Here is a 20333-nt window from a genome sequence, read left to right on the forward strand (position 1 = left end):
TAACATTGCTGGACCAGATTCTTCCTATCATATTGACAGCAAACAGTATTTCCCCCTTGAGTATCAGCCTAACACTGTGTACATTCAGTGGGACTTTGTCTCAGGTGAATCAGTCAGATCTCAGCAGGATCAGCATCTGGCAGTAAATAGCAATTTTGTTCACAGCCTTGTGATGAGCTGTGTGGCAGAGAGAGGAAGCAGTTAAGGGGTAGTAAGGATTGGGTAGTAACTTCTTAAGTATTCTTCAGAAGGCTGGGGAAATATTGCTGTCTTTGCCCATTGTGTGTAGTGAACACCTTATACCCATCCCCAATATCCTGGAAATTCCTGTCATCACTTCTTTATTAGAACACCACACAGCCTGAATAATGGCAACAGGAGCTCAGCTACAGAAAGTGAAATATCACAGATAAGTATATTGTGGTATATTTAATTTCTTAAATGCTCACTAAGATTCTTTTCCACCAAAGTGGAAACTGCTGATCCTTGGATTAGGCATTCTGCATGCTTCAAAGAGAAGGTTGGCCTTGTGGTTAAATGACACAGGCACCACAAGCACATATGAAACTTCCCTAGCTTTAAGTCTGAACCTCCAGGGAGCACAGGATGTGAGATCAGCAAAAAAAAAGAGGTGTTCTTGGCTCAAGAGAGCACTTTGCACCTATTCAGAAGGTTTTTCACAAATGCAGGCAAGCAACTGACTCAGGCTGTGGGCAGGCAAAGTATTTGTAGAATTCTCCTTACCACTCACCTTCAGATCATGGTCCTCTCACTGGGAATAATTACTAAACCCCTATGGATGTCTACAGACTCAAACAAAAACATTGGGAAACATCAAAACAGCTCCTTCAGGGGTAAAAATGGCTCTTGGTTGCTCAGTTTAACAAATTTGCTCTAGCAAAGACAATTTTTTTCAAAAGTGAAAACTAGCCCTTTATGTGGAAAGGAAATACTTAATTTTGGCATTATTTACTCCAAGTCTCTGCACATGACTATTTAGTAAATACTCTTGGAGAACACATTTTCCATAGCCCTACTGGTGTGATAAAAACTTGCATTATTTCAAATTTGATATATGCCACTGAAATAAACAGGAAGTGATACACACACACTTCATTAATTTAGTTTTTTCAAAACTGAATTTCTCCCCTACCTAACCACCTATAGATGGATGGCTATAAGCCTCTCACAGGCTTCCTCAGTCTGAGTGAGAATAGGTTTATGTGTCCCTAAAATTCCAGTTTATACTTTCCCCCATTGCATTAAAAATTATTCTCTTCAGACAACAGACTTTTTTTCAGCTTTGTATCTCTCCTTCATATGTGTTCTGTCTTTTTCCTTACATAATCTGCTACACCAGACCACTGGCAAAATGAAACTCAAGGATCATATACAATTTTTTTCATCTAACATGCCAACCAAAAGAATCCCAATTTTCAGTTGTTGGAGGAGATGATTCATGGTCTTAAGAAATTATTACTCACTTCAAGAAGTTTGCTGTCAAACTGATTTGACTTCCTGAAGTTTGTGGGAGCTCTTTTATTTATTTAGATGGACTTTGGAGGAGATCCTGTACTTAAAAATAGGACTAGTGTGTATTACAGATAGAGCAGAGAACAAATATATCTAAATAAATACAAAATCTGTGGGGTGATTTTTTTTTTTTTTAAAATCCCCTGTAAGCACCCTAGTTTTACCCTTTAATGCAATACCTTCTTGATCACAATAAGTTTATAAATTTACTTGACAGAAAAAGTCAGTAAGGCTTGGTCTCAAAATAAAGCCATGTGTGTGGCATGATGCAGACCTGAGAGAGTCTCTCTAAGGAAGTATCATTGCCCATCACAGGCACACAAGTTAATACCCAACATAACCATTTTCCCTTTCCTTTTAAAAATTTTATTCTATTTGTAGAAGCCCCATGATGCTCAATGCTGATCCACCCTTTAAGAATATGGAATTTCATCTGCTTCCTTTTGTCAAGAATTACAATAAACTTTCTCAACCTTATTTGTTTGGATTTTGTGATTCCTCACACCTCTCTGTGTCATTGCAATAAGAAGTCTACACTCTGTACTGCTTGATCCAGATGACCAGCTTTGGAGCCAGCATTGTATCATCTATTACTTTGCTAGAAGACAAGTCTCCAACCTCCTCATCCAGTCCCTCTGCTATTTAATGTGGGCAACTTCTGTATTTAGAAGATTATAGTGAAATACCACAATTATCCAAACAATATTCCAGCTCCCATTCTTTCAACATAAATCTGAGCAATTAGCATTGCTAGACTAAGAATCTGGGGTCTGCAGACAAACTCTCTCCTTGTCCCCAAGTAGTAATAATTATGGTTAAACCTGGCCATGGAAAGATTGGAATAATTTAGTGTCTCTTCTTTCTTCTTCAGATCACAGAATGCAAATAAGATCCAGAAATAACTTTTCTATTGCACAGCAGCTGGCAAAGTCAGGTGTTAAGATTGGCTTTTAGCATATGATCACAGAGACTACTGAACAGTATAAATTTTTTTGAAGTGACAGCTTGCCAGTTCTATAGCAACTTGGACTGTTTTTCCTGTTTTTATAAACTTCCAACCTTTATACGTTAAGCCCATTTTTATTGTCAATACACTTTAAATTACACATAATGCCAACTACAAAATTTTTCCTTAATTCTTACATTCCCAGAAATTACTACAAGATGAGAAAAGAGAAGCATTTAGCTCCATTTTTAGACTTGCTTTTTCTTCAGTTTGCCAACTGCTTATAAACCTGCTTCAGCTTTTTGTTTTCTTGAGTATGTTTGCCACTTTAGAAGTATGAGAATCAATAAAAGAAAGTTAACACAGGTTTAAAAAAGCTCCAGTCTGCCAAGGCCATGCTTAGATTGACAGAGTCAACAAAAGCACAGATGAAGCAGGCTGGGACACCTGCAAACTCTTACTGTTGGCTATGGGCCTTCCTTCAGTGCCAGACATAAGGATTTCTGTATTGTGAAGGATATGGGCAGACCACCTGAAGTCACTGGAGCTGCACCTGATTGTCACTGGTATGGTCCTCATTCAGCAAAGCTCTTATGCTGAACTTCAAGCACATGTTTATGGTTAAAATTTCCAAGGGTACCCCCAGTCCTGCTCTTGCAAACTCTTCACTTTTGTACCCTAGCATGGTAACCTGCAGTCTTATCCTCCATTTCAGGGCACTAAGCATCCTCACCTTGCTGGGGGATCCTGACCCACACTCCTTGCCCATGGGCCCAGGGTCTCTATCTCTTGTCCTTTGCCCTTATTATCTGCCTCTCAAGATACATTTATAGGAGTCTCTGTCTCCATCCCTGGCCCTGGACTGACATTGGTGACATCCAGCCTGTCACCAGGATGGATCCCACCTAACAGCTGCCTTCTGTCATGTCTTTGGCTGTGCCTCTTGGATGGACTTTGGACACATGTTGTATCCTTGTCTCTAGTCCTGTCTCTGGCCCTGTCTCCTTTTGCTCCTGATTGGATTCCCTGGTGGGACACTGGACCTGGTCTATTGCTTTGCCTTTTCTGGGATAGTCAATGGACTCTGTTTCCCTGCCCTGCTCAGGTTCTGTGGGACTGAACCCTGCTTGGTGAGGGCTCTGCCTGTGCAGGGTTCCTGGTTCCTGGCTCCCTCTCCCTCAGGAAACAGCTGGACTCTGCAGGTACCCGGTCAGTAAAATCAACTTTCTCCTTGTGCCTTGGATCAACCCATGAAAAATGTCATTTAAGACAAGGAGAATATCTGCAAGATCAGCCCTTCAGATTTTTCACTGAGATTCCCCCTCCCTTCCAATGAAGGAGAACTCTGAATGCTCTGCAATAAAAATGTGACAAAAGGGGCAGCCCTAGTGCTGTGTTCCTTATTCATGTTTCAGCTCCTTTAAAAAAACCTAGAATTGAAACATCTGAACATACCTTTCAAAGTGCAGAGATGGCAAAAAGGATAGGTAAAAAAAAAAATGAATTTCCAGGCAAAAAGACTAATTTATGAAGTGAACTTTGTATAGTATCTATTTATGATGCATAAAAATATCTTGCCGAGATCTAGGACCTCTGTCCTAGAAATTTCATTCTCCAAGAAAAATCTGCACCAGTGCAAAGTGCTGGAATGATACTTCCAGCAAAACGACACAGATGACACAAAAAACGGAAGGAAGGACGGGGACACAGAATAATATGTTGTACCATCTACTCACACAGAAGTTACACCAAGAGTAAATATTAAATGCCATATTAAATATGACAGCTTTCTGGCACAAAAGCCAGCTGCAATTGCCTGACCATGACCACTATTAAAATCTCTCAGCCTCCAAAACAGGGTGACCACATCAAAACTCCCATTAGGAATAGCTCCTGGACTGTGCCAACTCTTGGAACTCTGCCTGTGAATTGAGTGGGAGAATGCCATTGGTTCAGACCCAAACTGTTCCAGGATCCCTTACAACAATAATTCCTTGCAGAAAATAAGTTCAGTGCAGGAGAAGGGTCCCCAAAATGACTTAATTTACTTGTATAGCAGTTGCTCCAGTCTCTGAGGAATGCATCTTTCTATGTTCTCTTACACTACAATCAAATAGCTGAAACTGTGGTGCCAAATAATTTCACTATTATATTTTGATGCCATGGAAAAATCAAGCCTGTAGAATCCCCTGGTATTAACTGACACCACCAACACAGAGGGCATGTGTTCTGCTTGACCTGCCCAGCAGTAAAGTCAGAGGATTTGGTTGATCAGCCTGAACTCATGTCCTGGCTGCCCACCTGCCTGTCTGAGCAGAACCCAGGAAACCACTGGCTTCTTGGCAGCTCTCTCTCAGGCTCAGCCAGAACATATTGCTTCTCCCTCACCAAGGAAAACATTCCAGATGTGGTAATGCTGAACACTGCATCTGCAAAGGTGTGGAACAGTGACATCTTAACTATCAGGGACCCCTGCAATGGCTTCTTCAAAATTGATGGAATGACACCAACACAAAACTAGAATCAAGCCTGCTGAAAGTCTGGTTTTGCACAAATACAACTGAATGATCCATTTCCTCATGCATGTGGGCTCCCCATGAAAATTCTGAGGATTAAAGTTACCTTCTTTAAATTCTGCTTTATGGTTGTACTATCTCTCTCCACAACCTTCATCATTTCTTGGCTTGCCATATACAAGATGTTGGCTGCAGAAAACAGAAACATGCAATAATGTAAGTACAAAGTAAATCTTTTAGGAAAAACAATACTGACCCAATCCTGCAAAAAGATAAGGCAATTACAGTAGCCACCATCTTGACAATCCCATTGAAAAGGATCCCACTGACAGAAAGGGCAGCATTTATCTCACTGAGCTCAATCATTAAAAAGGAATGTAGTCTAGATTAAGTAATTTCCCATTAATTAATTTGATAATTACTGGAAAGGGAAAAATACCTTTGGATTGTAACTCTACACATTTATGTTGAGTGTATGAGTAGGCTTTTAAATACAAAATGTATCCTAAAAGGGATTATTATCAATGGAATATTAAATTATTGACATTTCAATATGGAAATAATTCTAATATCCAATATAACAAATAATAAAAATAATGGAAAATAAAAGTATCACTGAAAGTTGCAGTCCTGCATAATGGTGATGGTACTTCCCCCAGACAGCACTGGACACCAAATGTCCAAGCCTCACCTGTCTGAATTGTGAAGTACTAAAAATAGCTCAGTGCAATTTATTGTGAATTGGTCTGCAAGATACTGTCTCAGAGATATAAATGATTGTCTAAAATTTGGACACCTAATTAAAAGGCATCTAATTTTAAGACATCCTGAGTTGTAGCAGGTCCCATGCATGTCAGACAGCAGTGAGAATTAAGCTCTTCTGCAAAGTGGCTTGGTTTGACACAGGAGGATCACACGGTGCCCATCCAGCCTGGCTTCTCTTAAAACAAAACCTACAGAAGCTTGGCAAGAAATTTCAGTCCACAGTCCAAAACTTGGCATTGAACAAGCACAGACCTGTGAGATTGACCAGTTCTGCTGCAACAACAAACCCCAGTATTCAGCTGCAGACTGAGAGTTGCTACATGACCAATGTTGCCTTATGTCCACAGATAGTGAGAAGTCTTCCAAAGAGTGTTCAGACTTACCCAGTTTTAACAAGGGTAAGTGACATCAGTGACATCTGACACCAGTGCTGTACTGAAAAAATGTGCAGATAGCTCTATCCAAATAATTAACACTTCTTTCACCCTTTTTTTTTCCCTGCCCAGTCAGCTTAATGTGCTAATAAGATGTCCAAGTCTCTCCTGCCCTTGCTATCTGAAGCCTTATGTGCCTGTTGGATCAAAAACACATTCCTAACCTGTATGGGGGAATGAAGGGCAACATTCTCCTTCTTTCCCACCAGTTTTTAAAAACAATGGAAGACTGTGAGTGGCTAAATTTTCTTAAAGCATTTCAATTTCCAAGTTCTAGAGTGACTGAAAGTGTTCTAAAATACTAAAACCTCTCCTGAAAAACAGAAGAAAATTGAAAGACTGACAGTTTTTTAAATCTGAACCAATGAAGTTTTGTGCACATGGTTAATGACAGTGTTGGACCTGATTCTGCTCTGAGACAGAAATAATACATTCTCAAAATGTGTGACAGAGGAGGAAATGGCAATCACATAGGTCTTTGGTGGGGACCAAAACACAGAGTTGGCTGAATTCCAGCTGTGCTCTAAGGAAACCGAACGCCACTGGAGAGATGAGTGATGGCTCCAGAGATCAAATGTTAAAAGGCAAAGACAGTGCTCTCATGAAAAAAAAAAAAAAAAAAATCCTAGAAAGTAGTATCTACTTCTGAGCCAGCCAAGGCAGATGCAGTTCAGCTATATGCCTGCAGAGCTCTGTCTTTTTCAATCAAATGCTGAATTCAGATAGTGCAAGTTCTTCCTTTCTGAGATGAGATGAAAGGGTTGCAGATGTGACAACACACAGACAATCCAGGAAACTTGCTGGTCTCATCCTATTCTATTCATCTATTCTATCTCATCCTATTCATCCTATAGAAATTTGTGTCCAACAATCTGGTCATCTCATCCTGTGGTGCAGCTGACTCAAGTCTGTCCGTTCACAGTATTGTGAAGTTCATGCCCTGATATTGTTCTTATGTTTCTCAATTCAGCTCCAAACTCTGATGAATTATGACTTTGTTTTGAGGACACATGTCTTAGAAAGCACCTTAAAAAAACACCTAGGAAAACCTTAATTGAGAGGTATGAAAGACAATTCCATAGGTATTTAAGTAATTTCAGATTCCAGTTTCTGATGTGACAAATAAGGCTTTAATGCACAAAACTCCTACCTACAGAAGAAACTGTCAAAAACACTGCTCTGAGTCAGAAGCAAAGGCAGTACATGGAGAACAGTCCTTGCTACCCAAGGCACTGGTCTTTCACACAGGATCACAGAATTGTCATGATTGTAAAAGACCTCTAAGATCACCATGTCCAAGTGTCCCACCCCTCAAAAAAAATCCCCAAAAAACCTAGAGCATTTCCTGAAGTGCCACATCTATACAGTTTTTTAACACTTCCAAGGGATGGTGACTCTGCCACCACCTTAGGCAGTCTGTTCCAGTGCCTGACTACTTTTTCAGTAAATAAATTCTTCCCAATATCTTGCCTAAATCTCCCCTGGTGCAACTCCAGGCCATTTCCTCTAGTCCTGTCATTGTTCCCTTGAGAGAAGAGGCCAACAGCCATGTCCCTACAACCTCCTTTCAGGTAGCTGTAGAGAATGATGAAGTCTCCCTCTGTCAGCTGATGGATGCATCTTACTATGTGCACTGAGCACAAGAGCCTGGATGTGGCACGGTATCTGTGGCTACAGCACTTGCACCAAATTCATTATCTGAAGGTTTTGGTGTGCCAGGCCTTCTGTTTTCCAGTACAGAATAAGGTTCTTGTTAGTAGGACAAGGCAGATTGCTGCCCTGCAGTCAGAACTTTTGCCATTACCTTGCAGGACCAGCAGTGGATGGTCGGCAGGGATGAAAATTCTGGTGGCCATCAGGTCAGAACCAAATACATCGAGTGCTGCTGGGATTCTGCAGGCAGCTCTCTACCTCCAGTTCAGTCATACAAGAAAAGTGGGAACAGTAAGTACTCTCCTGCTGCCCTTCTCCCATCTGAGTGGTTTGTCTGCCCTGTCTCTTGTTCTTTATGGGTTCTGCTCATGTTTCTCTGTTGGTCGTGCGTTTGGGTTTGGGTTTTTTTTTTGCAGTAAAAAGAAATGAAGTGGAATTCTCACACTTAGAAACTCAGGTAAGTCATAAAGATCCTAGAAGTAAAACTGTAAGACAACAAAGGCAGTAATGAGAGTACTTTCAAAGGAACTCTCTCTGCAGGCCTGTGCTCTGTGCAAGGAAGGGAACCAGGAAAGCAGGATTAAGCTAAACCGGATGAATGGCAAGGTTCAAGAGTCTATTTCAACCAAACAGAAATCCTTCAAATTTTGGAAACATGATCCTAGGGAAGCCAATAAACAGGAACTTAAACTTCAGCAGGCGTTAAGTAAGAGGAAATTACAGAGAGCATAAGTAGGTTTCCAAGAGCAAACATTAAAAGATTTAAAAATAAACAATAAAATATTCCGTAGGTGTATCAGAAACAAGAGGCCTACAACTGAATTTGTACAAGCTAAGGGAGTTGCTAAAGAAGATAATTACACTGTTTGGAAACTAAATAACTTCACTTTTCTCTTTTTTTGCATTTAATTTTTTTATTCAGTATATTTAGGATGTTTCTGCTCTATTTCTTTTCTGGCAATTCCAGCAGTTTCTCTTCAAGTACTAAGGTATCAAAAAGGAGAAACAACACAGAATATACAATACATCAGGGCTAGAAAATCTACTTAAGAGTTTTAAAGAATCTTAAACACAGATACAGTTACAGTCTCTGGAAAGAATTCCAACCTGTGCTAATGCTTGTTTTAGCAGAAAATCTCTGAAGATTCCCAGAATCATAACCAAGAGTCCTGGAAAAATATTTATTGGTTTTGATTGTCATGATTTCAAGTACAACATAAAATGCAACCTAGAGGCCAGGTGCTGAACTTCCTGAGTGATGAAACCTTCTCACTAAAATCTGCAGAATGAGTCACTGCCCCAAAAAAAAAAGCACATCCAAGAGTCTGCAGGACCCTGGCTCACAATGCAAACTATAGAGGTTGTATTGGAGGTGTAACCTTGGTGTTGATGCTGAAGTCACAGTGAACACGTAGCTCCAATCTATTTGCAATTCAACACTATGTTTCACTGCTCACTGAAGAGAGAGCTATCTGGGGGTTTAGTAAAGACAAAATAAGACTGAAATTAGTATACTGAAAAATCATTGCATGTCCAAGATAAGACTGACCGTGGGATGAAAGGTCAGGAGGCTTGAAATTTTTCAGAACTATCACTCAAATCCTCAGAGACTGCAAATTACACGTGTGTGCTTGTTTCCTCATTTTAAAAACATGCTTCAGGCTGCTATGACAATGAAGTGGGTTTTGTAGACTATCATAAATACTTGAAGTGAAATTGTATAATCATAATTACAATTAATTGGTTCTTGAAAAATACACTTATTTAACAATAATGAAATTGTATTATAGACTCAAATAGATCACGTCCCTTCAGAATTGCCCACTACTAACTTGGAAGCTGTACTTTACGGTGAACAAATGAAAAAAATATTCAAAGCTGTTCAATGAAGAATGCAACAAAATGAGAGCTAAGGGCTACACCGTAAGTACTTCTTGGACTCCAAATCTCCTAAACTGGCTTAGTGAGGCCAACACAAAAGGTTTGAAGGACACAATATGATGTGCACACAGACTTCTGCATATGATCTGCTGCCTCTTTGCTTTAAATAGGAATACTTAAAGTGATAAAGCTAGATATTTGAAGGATCAGAATCATCCTGGAGCTTGAACTAGGCATGCCTTTCATCAATAACTGATACTTTATTGAAATGAAATAAGCTGATCTTGTCATAACCAAGGTGTGTGCAGGGATTGCATGAGCCCTATGAAAGCTGCTATGTCAAGCAGATAACAGTTTTCTACTGAAGGCAAGACAGTTTTACCTCCGTTCTGAAGGAGAAACATAGGCAGAGATAAATTACTAAAATATTCTGCATCTGAAGAACCCCACCACAGCACAGCTAGGATGAGCTGTGTAAACAAGATAAAAACCAAACACATTGGTTCATTTGGTAACCTGGATATTAAGACCCTGAAACAAGAAGAGAGTTCTCATGGAAATGAATGTGAACACTTCAGAACTTTGCTCTGAGACCCAGATAATGACTTGAGAGCACTGTGCTGGGCACAGTTTGTGATAACAAGGAGGGAGCTGAATCCTAAACCCTGGCTCACAGAGATCTGACTCAAGAAATCATCTCCATCCAATGAGGATACATAAACTGCAGTCCTCTCCTGAAAAGACTTTGGAAGACAGGGACCAAGTTCATACTTTCCTCATCCTTTGCCTGCATGGCAAAAGCCCAGTACTTCTGTGCTCTTGACTCCCATCAAGGAAGCAGGATCCTAAAGGAAAGGTCTTGATTCAGCCTAGGATTTCTAGGAAAGGAACCTACAGAAGCCCTTTAGTTTTTCCTGGCAATGTACTTTTGCTTTATTCATTTTGTTTATCTGGTTTAACAGTCTGAAGCAAATTTCAGCAGGTTTTTTTTTTTCTTAATTTTTGCAGTCTAATCCCATTAGTTCAAATCTGTACTTAAGCATATGCTGGACTGATGCATTATAAAATGTTCTGGGTGAGTGGGACAATCCAAAGTAAAGAAGGTGAAGCACTCAACATGAATCTTCATCATATCATGGCCTCTGTAAACATTCCCTCATGTGAGTTTTTCACAAAGCAATTAAAAAAGGAAAAGTACTCCTTATAAAAATTTTTAAATATTCAAATAATAACAATAATAATAACAACAACAACAATAATAAAACCACTAGAGAACCTGGCCTGCATGCCTGGAGTCAGCTGTGGAACCCCAAAGCACTTTTATTACATTCTATTCCATCTCAAGTTACTGACATCCCTTGTAAATCATAACCAGCTTGATAATGAAAAACCCCTATTGTTAATTATGTAATATTCATTAAAAAATGAGGCCTTGGAGCTTGAAAGTGAAAGAAAAGGTTTAACAGAAAAATATCATGCTTTTAACACATATATAACAGATCCTAAATTTTTATATTCAGATCTTTTCTATACACAGATTACCTTGAAAGCTGAAGCCCTTCATTTGTTCCCAGGTCATTCTTATGAAATTAACTGCCAACTTAGTTTCTCCCCATGATCCTGCCAATGACCTTTTTCCTGCCCTGGTAGGATCATTCCCTCTTCATGGATTAAAGGTGATTAAGGATCAGTGTCAGTTTAGTCTCATACATCTGCTAAGCAGGGACAACAAACTGTGCCAAAATGTGTTTGATTTATTTGTGGTGGTTTTGTGATAGAGGAACTCTGATTGGGCTCAAACCAAGGTTCCAGAAAAGAAAAGCGTGCTTTATATCACTGTACCCAAAGTGTCACAGCAAGGACTTAATATCCTTCAGCTAAATTATTAGTTTTCACAAACAATAATGAGTGAAATCACACAAGCTTTTCAGTGCTTAGGATTGTTTAATCACCAATTCAATGAGCCAGTTGTTAGCTGAATACCTGGATCTATTGAGCTGAACTTGTTAGCCACACATATACAAAACCCATTGATATATCCACACTGCAGTGAAGCAAATAGCATAACAAATTTCCTAATTTTGAAGAAACACATGTCCAGAAGCATTATTATTACTTAATAAAGATTTTAGAGCTATATCCTAAACCAGCATGCTGTCTGTTGACTCTGGATACCAACAGATCTATGCTAATTTCAGGGAAGAAACATGCTTCTACCTCAGGACTGATAAACTTTCTCCTCATGCTTGATTCTTGAAGCAATACAGAGATTTCCTGTACTTGGACTGAAATGTGTTTTTCCTCAAGTCTTTAAACTTCTTGCATGACTACTGAATATCCAAAGATCATTTGTTTGCTTATTTGCAAGGAAAAGATTAGATTTGGGCTAGATTAACAGTGAACTCACACTAGAAACTGAGGGTTTATGTTATGTTGTTTGTGGAAACTCAAGATGAGTTAGAACAATGTCTGTATGGAAAGAAATCTTAATAAAATGACTTACACAAGCCATAAAATATATAAGACTGTAAAATATTTCTGACTTAACCCTGATAAACTTTGAGATGTACATGTCCTTGATTAATTTAAAAATCAACTCTGTGTTTTGATGCCACGTCTAGATCTTGCTCTGTGTGGTTTTGCTTTGAAGTCATATCTTAATATTGTATTCTTTGCTGAGCTTAGGAGATGACTTTCCTGCAACAGAAAGAATAGACAGAAAGGGATGCCATACTAATGAAACAACAGAGACAATAACAAAGAAAAAAACCCACCCTTTTCAACTCCATTGGCTAATGAATTTCAGGAAATAATCACAATAGTTCCTTTTCCAACAAAAATGAGTGGTTGTGAAGATAGCCCCAGCCTGGACACTTTAATGGATGCACACACACATTCTTTAATAACTTGTTCATCAGATTAAAATAAACAGAAGACTACAAAGGGTTACCTGAGCTCACTTCATTTCCCCACTGCTGTTGGCTCCAGATCATGTTGACTCTATCAACAAGATTGTGGCTGTAGGTGTAAACTTATTAAGTCCCACACATAAAAATATTGCTCTATTTTGTAAGTTAGTGGAAGCTGTGCCCTGGAATGGGTACAGGAAGAAACACAAAGCCAACTTTTTACTTCAAGGTCCAGACAGCAGAATTGCAATAGCATTAACCTTGGAAGAACATACTATATGATTTTCCAGAGTGGACAAACTCAGAAGAAAAGGAGACTGCAGCCCTACCTTCATCCCCACGTGCAAATCTGATGCCACTTCTCTTACCATATTTTGACCAATCAACCCCCTGAGCAGATGAATACAGAGAGAAGAGAGGCTTCTTACGCTTACTAAGGGCACCATATATGAAAGTAGTGGCTTGCATTCCCCCAGATTGAACATTTTTTTCAGCAATATTTGTCTAAACATCAATTCTACTAAAGTAGAGTAAAAAGTTTAAGAGTGACTACAACTTGGTAGCTTAGTCCACATTTCTTACATAAAAGACTTACAGGTTTAGTCTAAACCCATAACATAGTCTAATTCTTCCAGAAATGGATGGATTGAAAAATGAGGATCTACTGTCTACCTTTTGCTGTATCATCATCATCAAGTACTCATTCATTATAGAACATTCTGCTCTGTTGTTACATAAACAGCATTTTGTATAGATTGCAGTTCCACACTGGCTTGTTTTTGCTAGCCTTCCCTCTTTTCAATGATTAATACCCTAGTAAAATGCCATTCTTACTCTATCTTACCCTCCTCCAAACAATAAATGAACCATATTTTGCTTTGACTTTTCAGTTTCTCAGCTTCTGCTCTGATAATTATGAATTCAAATTTTCAGTCTGTTTCAGAATTGCTTTCCAACAACCAAACTCTTGCTGCTTTTGCAGGTGTAAATATGGGCTGTATCTACACCATCATCCCAAATGGAGCCAGGAACTATTTTGTGGCCCTCACAGAATTAAAATTTTCTACTGCCCTAGCTGCCTATTTGGAAGAGAGCAGTGCTATCTCCTGAATCATGCCTGAATACTGGGAGAATGATAGCTGGGGAAAACTAAAACCAGATCAGACAATTCATTAAGAATGAAACACATAACTATGAAGATGATCACACTCCAGTGCTATTATGGGTCCTGCACCCCTTTAGCTTACCTGCCTTTGGTAGCTCCTACTATAACATTTCTTTATGCTGCATTCAACCTACAGACTGCAGATTCATTCAGATATTCAATCAGACATTTGCTGAACTTTCAAATCTGCTTTTAACTAATGTCTGACATTTTTTTTTTTTTTGCTTTATTTTGGTTTCCTCCAACATTCTGTTTTGCATCTGTTCATCTGTTTTGCTTAATTCTTAACACAATTAATTGTTCCTCATTAGTGTTCTGAAATTCTGGATGTTATTCTTGCACCTTTAGTGTGTTTGAAATCGTGGGGCTGGAAGATGTCTCCATTTGTGCTCTTGTCTTAGGGAGAATCAATGATATCATCTCATTTTTCAGCAGACACTTATCCATCCTGTCCTTAGAAAGCACAGATGTTCAAAGTTTCATTATCTTTCCAGGAAATTCAGTCTAGAATTCCATTCTCATTGTTAACTAAAACCTAATTGGAATCACCAACATAGCAATTTACTCCATTACACATTACCTTGTCTACCAGGGACATGTGGATTACATTTTTCTCCTTTACTTGAAAATTCTTGCCATGTCCTTCAATTGTTCTTTCTTTAATTTAAACAACTAATTTTTTTTTCCCTTGGTCATAATTTCTTCATATCTTCATTTCTTCATATCTGTTATGGGATTCACCTGATTAAACATGGATATCTAAAGCATAATTTTTCTCCCTCCATCATCTCTTCCTGAAGCAATCACCCAGGAAGACAGACAAGTGATTCCTGTACCTACTGACTATGACAGGATTTTAAGGTTGTGGACATGGTATTTCTCTCCTAGCCCAAATGTTACCCTTTTGTGAATAAATTCAGCCAATCTGCCTCTTACATTCAAATTCTCTCTACCAAACAGCCCTATATTCTCTGTCCATTGCTTTTTCCAGTTTGTATTTATATCCATATACAAAGCAATGAACTTTGAGAACATACTGAACAGTCTGTATCTTGCTGGATTCCTTCCTCTACAGACACCTCTACATACTGTACTTTGGAAGGCTTGGAATTTTTTCAGGAAAATCTCTTGAATTCACGTTCCATAGTTTGGTGGACATAATATTCAACAGGCTTCTCTGTCATTAACACCTGGATATCAGAACAAGTCCATCCATCCTCCTTCTTTCTTTCTGCCCCTCTATCCCAAGCAAGTTATGTCCCTTCATATTGATATTCTACTTCTGTAAGTTACCTCACCTATGTCTATTATGTCAATAAACTAGTAGTTTTGGTAAATTATGAAGGCTTGCAACACTGCTTTATTTTCCACTTTTTTGAATTTACATTATCTGCACATCATCCAGCTCATCTGCCCTCTTCCAGTATTCTTTTGATCTCTTATGAATTTCTTTGCCTACCATAATTTTAGATCCTATAAAAGCACACTTTTGCTCATAATGATACAGAAGATTTTTTTATCTTTCCCCTAAAACCCATCTTCAAGCCTTCTTTACTAAATCTTTCAATGTTAATCACCTTTTCATGGCTAAGGAAACCAAAGTCCCCATGATACTGGTTTGGCTGACTGTGCACCAACTACTGCATACCCGTGCATACTTGCCAATATTCTTCTGAGGAAGGCAGTGGTTTTAATCAATATGTCTTATGCCATATGAAAAACAAGCAAACTCATTACACTGTCATTAGCCTCTCACTCTCTCTAGTTTGTTTCCATACATCTTCTATTCTGATGTTGACATTGCAGTTTCCCAGGACATTTCTGATGTTCTGCCTTGCAAAACTATCATTTACTGTCAAATTTTTCACAAAACACATCTGCTATTTCACCATTTGCCATTTAACTGCTATTGTTGCTTTTATTTTAGACTGTTGTTTGTGTTGGCTAAGGACCACAGCAGAGACTGGGGACACAATTTGTCAGGTACTGGCAGTACTGCATACAGAAAACCCTGAAATGATGCTTTCTTCTGTCACAGAAGTGATCCCCACAGACCCTCCAGAAATTCTTAAATCTCCTTCTCCCAAAAAGCTTCCCTGACACCTCCCTTCTTATATCTGCTTGGCAGCAGGATAATTTAACAATAATCTGGTATTACAAAATGCTTTATAAATATTTTAAAATACGCAAAACACGAGCAAATTTTAATTCCCTTTACTGGACTCTGCAAAGTAAACTGGACAACAGACAAGCAAACAGTTAATTTGATGCTAACTGTAGCAAATGGGAAGAGTTCTAATTGACTGCTTAACTGGAGCTTTTTTTATAACTAAGAACTAGTTATAGTGAGTGGGAACAGTAAAGATCCTACTCAGAGGTTGGTGTGTGTCAAAGGCTATTCAAACTGTCAGGAAACTATCATAAATTCTCCATAGTTTTTACAGCCTATTTATAAATCTGTGGCTGCTCAATGCTGAGTTGCAGATATGGATGCAGAAGTTTGCTCATCCTTCTGAGGGACTGCAAGCAGAGGGTAGAAGAAGAAAGTAAGCTGACTTCAGTGGAACAATTATTGCCAGACTACTGTTCTCATGTGCAACAGAGCTCATCTGTACCTTGACATGCTGGAAGACAATTCTTTCAAAAGTTCCCAAAACTGTAAAGAAGAATTGCTCAAACGGCAAAGAGAGTGCCCGATTCTAGGTAGGATTTCCTTACTAAATCTAAGTGCCCTGAAAAGGTTGATTGAACTTTTGAAAATAAGTTTTCCTCAGGAAACTACTTTTCAGTCACACTTTTTTTTCTTGGTAAGTTGCCTGTGTTATTGTAAAGTTCTTCAGAGCAGTGTAACACTAAGTTTCTTTTCAAGTTTATCCTTTGCTTTTGAGGAAGCAGTCTCTGTCACTCCTCAGAAAGAGTTGGAAAACAGTGGTAACAACTACGAATACCAAACAGCAGTGTAATTTCCTAAGGGGAAAACATATTTTCTACTGGCAATTATTGCCAACAGTAATCTTGGAGATATTGTATAACTTATTGTTTAAAACATCAAACAGAAGGAACTGCTTAGTATCAAGCATGACTAAAGCAGGAACATGGCTTCCACACATGCACGCACACATTGGATAAAATGTTGATATTTAGAGGTTTACAAGATGTAAACATTGACTTTGGGTCTACTTAAATTTACACTTGTATTTAGAATGAAAACCTACCAGTTAATACATAACCACGATCAACACAAATAGGCAGAAGTAGCTGCAACTGCTGTGATGGACTTCTCCAGTCTGCTTGGTATTCCAGTTGGAAGATCAGAACTATGCAGGAAAAGCAGTCAGCTGTGCTTCAGGCAGCACAGTAGAGGCTGAAGGCAAAAATAAAATGTCCAGGTGCTTTACAAACAATAGATGCTTTGTTGGGGAGTGTGAAAAACACTCATTTACTTTGTTTGATGAAGCATGTGCAGATGAAGTGGGGTGCGTGATGAAAACTGGAATGTCTATGATCTTAATACTGCACTAAGTTACTTTGGAACACTGGAGAAATTAATCTCCAGCTGAAGAACTCACATAACCTGGCAGATGGCCATGATGATGAGATTTCTGCTACAGTCCAGATTTCTGGTTGTGGTGATCATCTGCTCGCTTATCCTGCAAGAGGGGCAGAGAAGGATCTGATGTAGGTGGTGCTGGAGTGGCCAGGATGGACACTGGCTGCAGCAATTCAGCATCCTCACACTGTGGTTCTTGCCTGAGCTCTTTTGGGAATTAACATGCTATCCAGACAAGGGGTAGGCATGTGAGCATCTACACAGAGGTCAGTTTAAGTGCTTTTTTGGATTGGGACCTGACACTGACTCTTTCCTGGGGAACTCTGATGAAATTCAGCAACTGGAACTCCTGTCCTTGGAACGAGGGGAACTTCCTCTCAATTGAAATGGCTCTGGTTTGTGTGAAAGATGAACTTTACACCACCCTTTGTTAAACCTAATCCACTTGTTTTGAATACACTTGACCATTGCATTATACACTTGACACTGCACTAATCAGTAAGCAAGCTCCCTAACCACTAGGTTTGCTCAAGACAAGGCACATTTCCCCCAAAGATACATGAAGACTCTGTATACTTTGTCTCCTTGTCAACATATTCATGTCAAAGAATTAGGTTTGGGAGACAGTGACTGCTGGTGGACTTTTTAATGACAAGAAGCAGCAACAATGAATACTGAAATAATGGTTGAGATGACTGTAGGAATTACATACAGATCAGTGTCTTCTTTAGGCACATTGATTGACAGGTTGTGCATTAGGTAGTATTTTTGCAAATGTCATTTTTAAAAAAGTCTTATTCCAGGACACAAATGCCTATAGTTTAATATGGGTATGGGTTTAGCATGTGTTTAGGTGATTTGCTGGAACTGCATGATGAAGGAGTTGAATGAAACAAATTACCAAGCAACACAAGTTATGAAAGAGCCATGAGCTCTACTTTGGGTATTCCTTGGGGATTTTGGAGAGACACAAAAGGCTTAAGTCTACTGCAGAAGGGAATCCTTCCCCTGGATTAAAGGACCTTTGCATGGGGTCCCAGGAAAAATAAAGTGCCAGTGTGCAGATGACTGTCTAGAACTGGATAACACAAAGCTGCTAGCACTTAACTAGCATATGCTTATTTTCAACAGTTTTTTAGCTTTGTTGATGCTACCCCTTCTTTTTTTCATGCCATTTACAACACATTATTAGACTCACTGCGTATCTGTGGCAGTGTATCATATCCCTGGGGATGAAACCCTCACAAGGGGTGAATAAACACTCTCCCCTTCCTCAACCAAATCCCAACTGTGCCTCACATTTCATGGAAATGACCAGCAGTTCCACTATGAAAACATTCACACCTTATGAGTAATATTTATGATGGGAGCTTTTTATGTTGGGTTTTCCCCTTAAGAAGAAAAGAAGAATAATTAGCAGAAATAAACCCAGTGAGAAATTTCCACATTATTACTATTATTTTCACAAGGCTTTCATAGGAAAGTAAAAGCTTTTGTAAGTAATAAAAGTCCTTGTTAAACAGCCCTCTTTCTTCCTCTTGGAAATGGAGTAAATTATGCAGCAGATTGACTTTAAAAAATAAATAGGACTATAAATACACAAATGTCATTGCCTTCCTCCAGTAACTGAATATGAGCATCCTACTCTGAAAGAAGGAAAAGTTTAGTTCACTCACAGAAAGAATAAAGCAGATGTGAGGTTTTTCCGTCAGCTTAAGTGCTGCCCTGGTTAAGGTGAGTTGTCCGACTACATTAAACAAACATTTTAGTCAGGCATCACACAGGAAAATAAACAGTAGCAGAGGAAACATGAAAATATTAAAGACTGTTATTCTTTGGCCCCTTTTCCTGCGAAGCAGGTGATAAAATATTACTGTGTTTCCACAGGTAAGGAAACACGCTCTTAAACACTTTGCAGAAACACATATTACTATCATCACTTCAAAATGTCAGAAGTGGATAGGACTCAGCTGTGACAGCACACAGGAGCCTGCTGAGAAACTCTGCAGTAGAGGATTTAACATGCTGGGTCAGACTGCTGGGCTACCTAAAGCAACCTTCTGATCCTTGGCAATATCTGGTGGTAGCAAAATCAGATACATGCAAAACATATCTTGCAAGAGACAGCTGTAGAGTTACCTGATTTCAGGAAAAATGATTTCTCTTGCATTCTAATTAGTTAGATGGCAGCAAGAATGATGGAGATTATCTGCTGCATCATTTAGAGCTCTTTCTGCCCCACTTGAGTATCAAGGAATGCACAAAGGGAGAACAGAAGAGACCTCTTGATCTTCATCCTTTTTGTCCACATGGTATACTACACTACACTACACTGTCAAGATTTAATATTATTTAGTTTATGTAGATGTAATCAAGTACTATGTCAGTAAATACTGTTCTCTGTGAAATTTTGTCTAACTATATATCATGTCTGATATTCTATACATATTTAATTATAAAAGTTGAAAAATATATTTGAAATTATTTCTGCCTTATAGCCAGAAGTTATCTGGAACTTACATTCATCAGAAGAAACAAAGCAATCTCTTTTTACTGCCAGGGCTTTGATTTCAGTCAGCCTGGAAAACCAACTTGAAAGTTTATTGGTCTAAGTATAAAGATCTGCACAGTTGCCCAGTGGCAGCAGGGAGAGGGAAAGCTTTATTCTTCCATCCACTATGAAAAATGAAGTTGTGAGATGGAAAGGTGCTACCTGAAATCCTTTGTGAGATCAGTTTCTGACTCTATTAAAAAAAGCATTTTTAAATAGTCAGCCTGTCCAGCCATTGTGGTTTATGGAATCTGCTCATGACTAATGGATGTGTGTATATGTATATTTGAAAGGTTAAAGTAATAGTGAAACATATTCAATAAATAAATTGTTGCCCTGGGATGCAGTTCCATGTACAGTTCTGCAGCTGATCAGCTGTGTAATGCTGGGCATTAGCTCACTGCTTGTCTTGAATGCCCAGTCCTCTTTA

At 38.9% G+C, this 20333-nt stretch overlaps 1 protein-coding gene across 11 annotated transcripts in view; it reads right to left on the reverse strand.

Annotated features, from left to right (window-relative positions):
• Positions 1–20333, reverse strand: part of LDAH (lipid droplet associated hydrolase) — a 103693-nt gene that overhangs the window by 9155 nt on the left and 74205 nt on the right. For 9 of the 11 annotated variants that reach the window (XM_071742023.1, XM_071742027.1, XM_071742024.1 and 6 more), the window contains one exon: positions 5102–5184. The exons of the other annotated variants lie outside the window; for them this stretch is intronic. In XM_071742023.1, the coding sequence (XP_071598124.1) occupies positions 5102–5184 (83 nt within the window). The remainder of the gene's footprint in view (positions 1–5101; positions 5185–20333) is intronic. 11 annotated transcript variants of the gene reach the window in all.

Source organism: Heliangelus exortis, chromosome 3 (genome assembly GCF_036169615.1).
Source record: "Heliangelus exortis chromosome 3, bHelExo1.hap1, whole genome shotgun sequence".
Lineage (NCBI taxonomy): Eukaryota > Metazoa > Chordata > Aves > Apodiformes > Trochilidae > Heliangelus > Heliangelus exortis.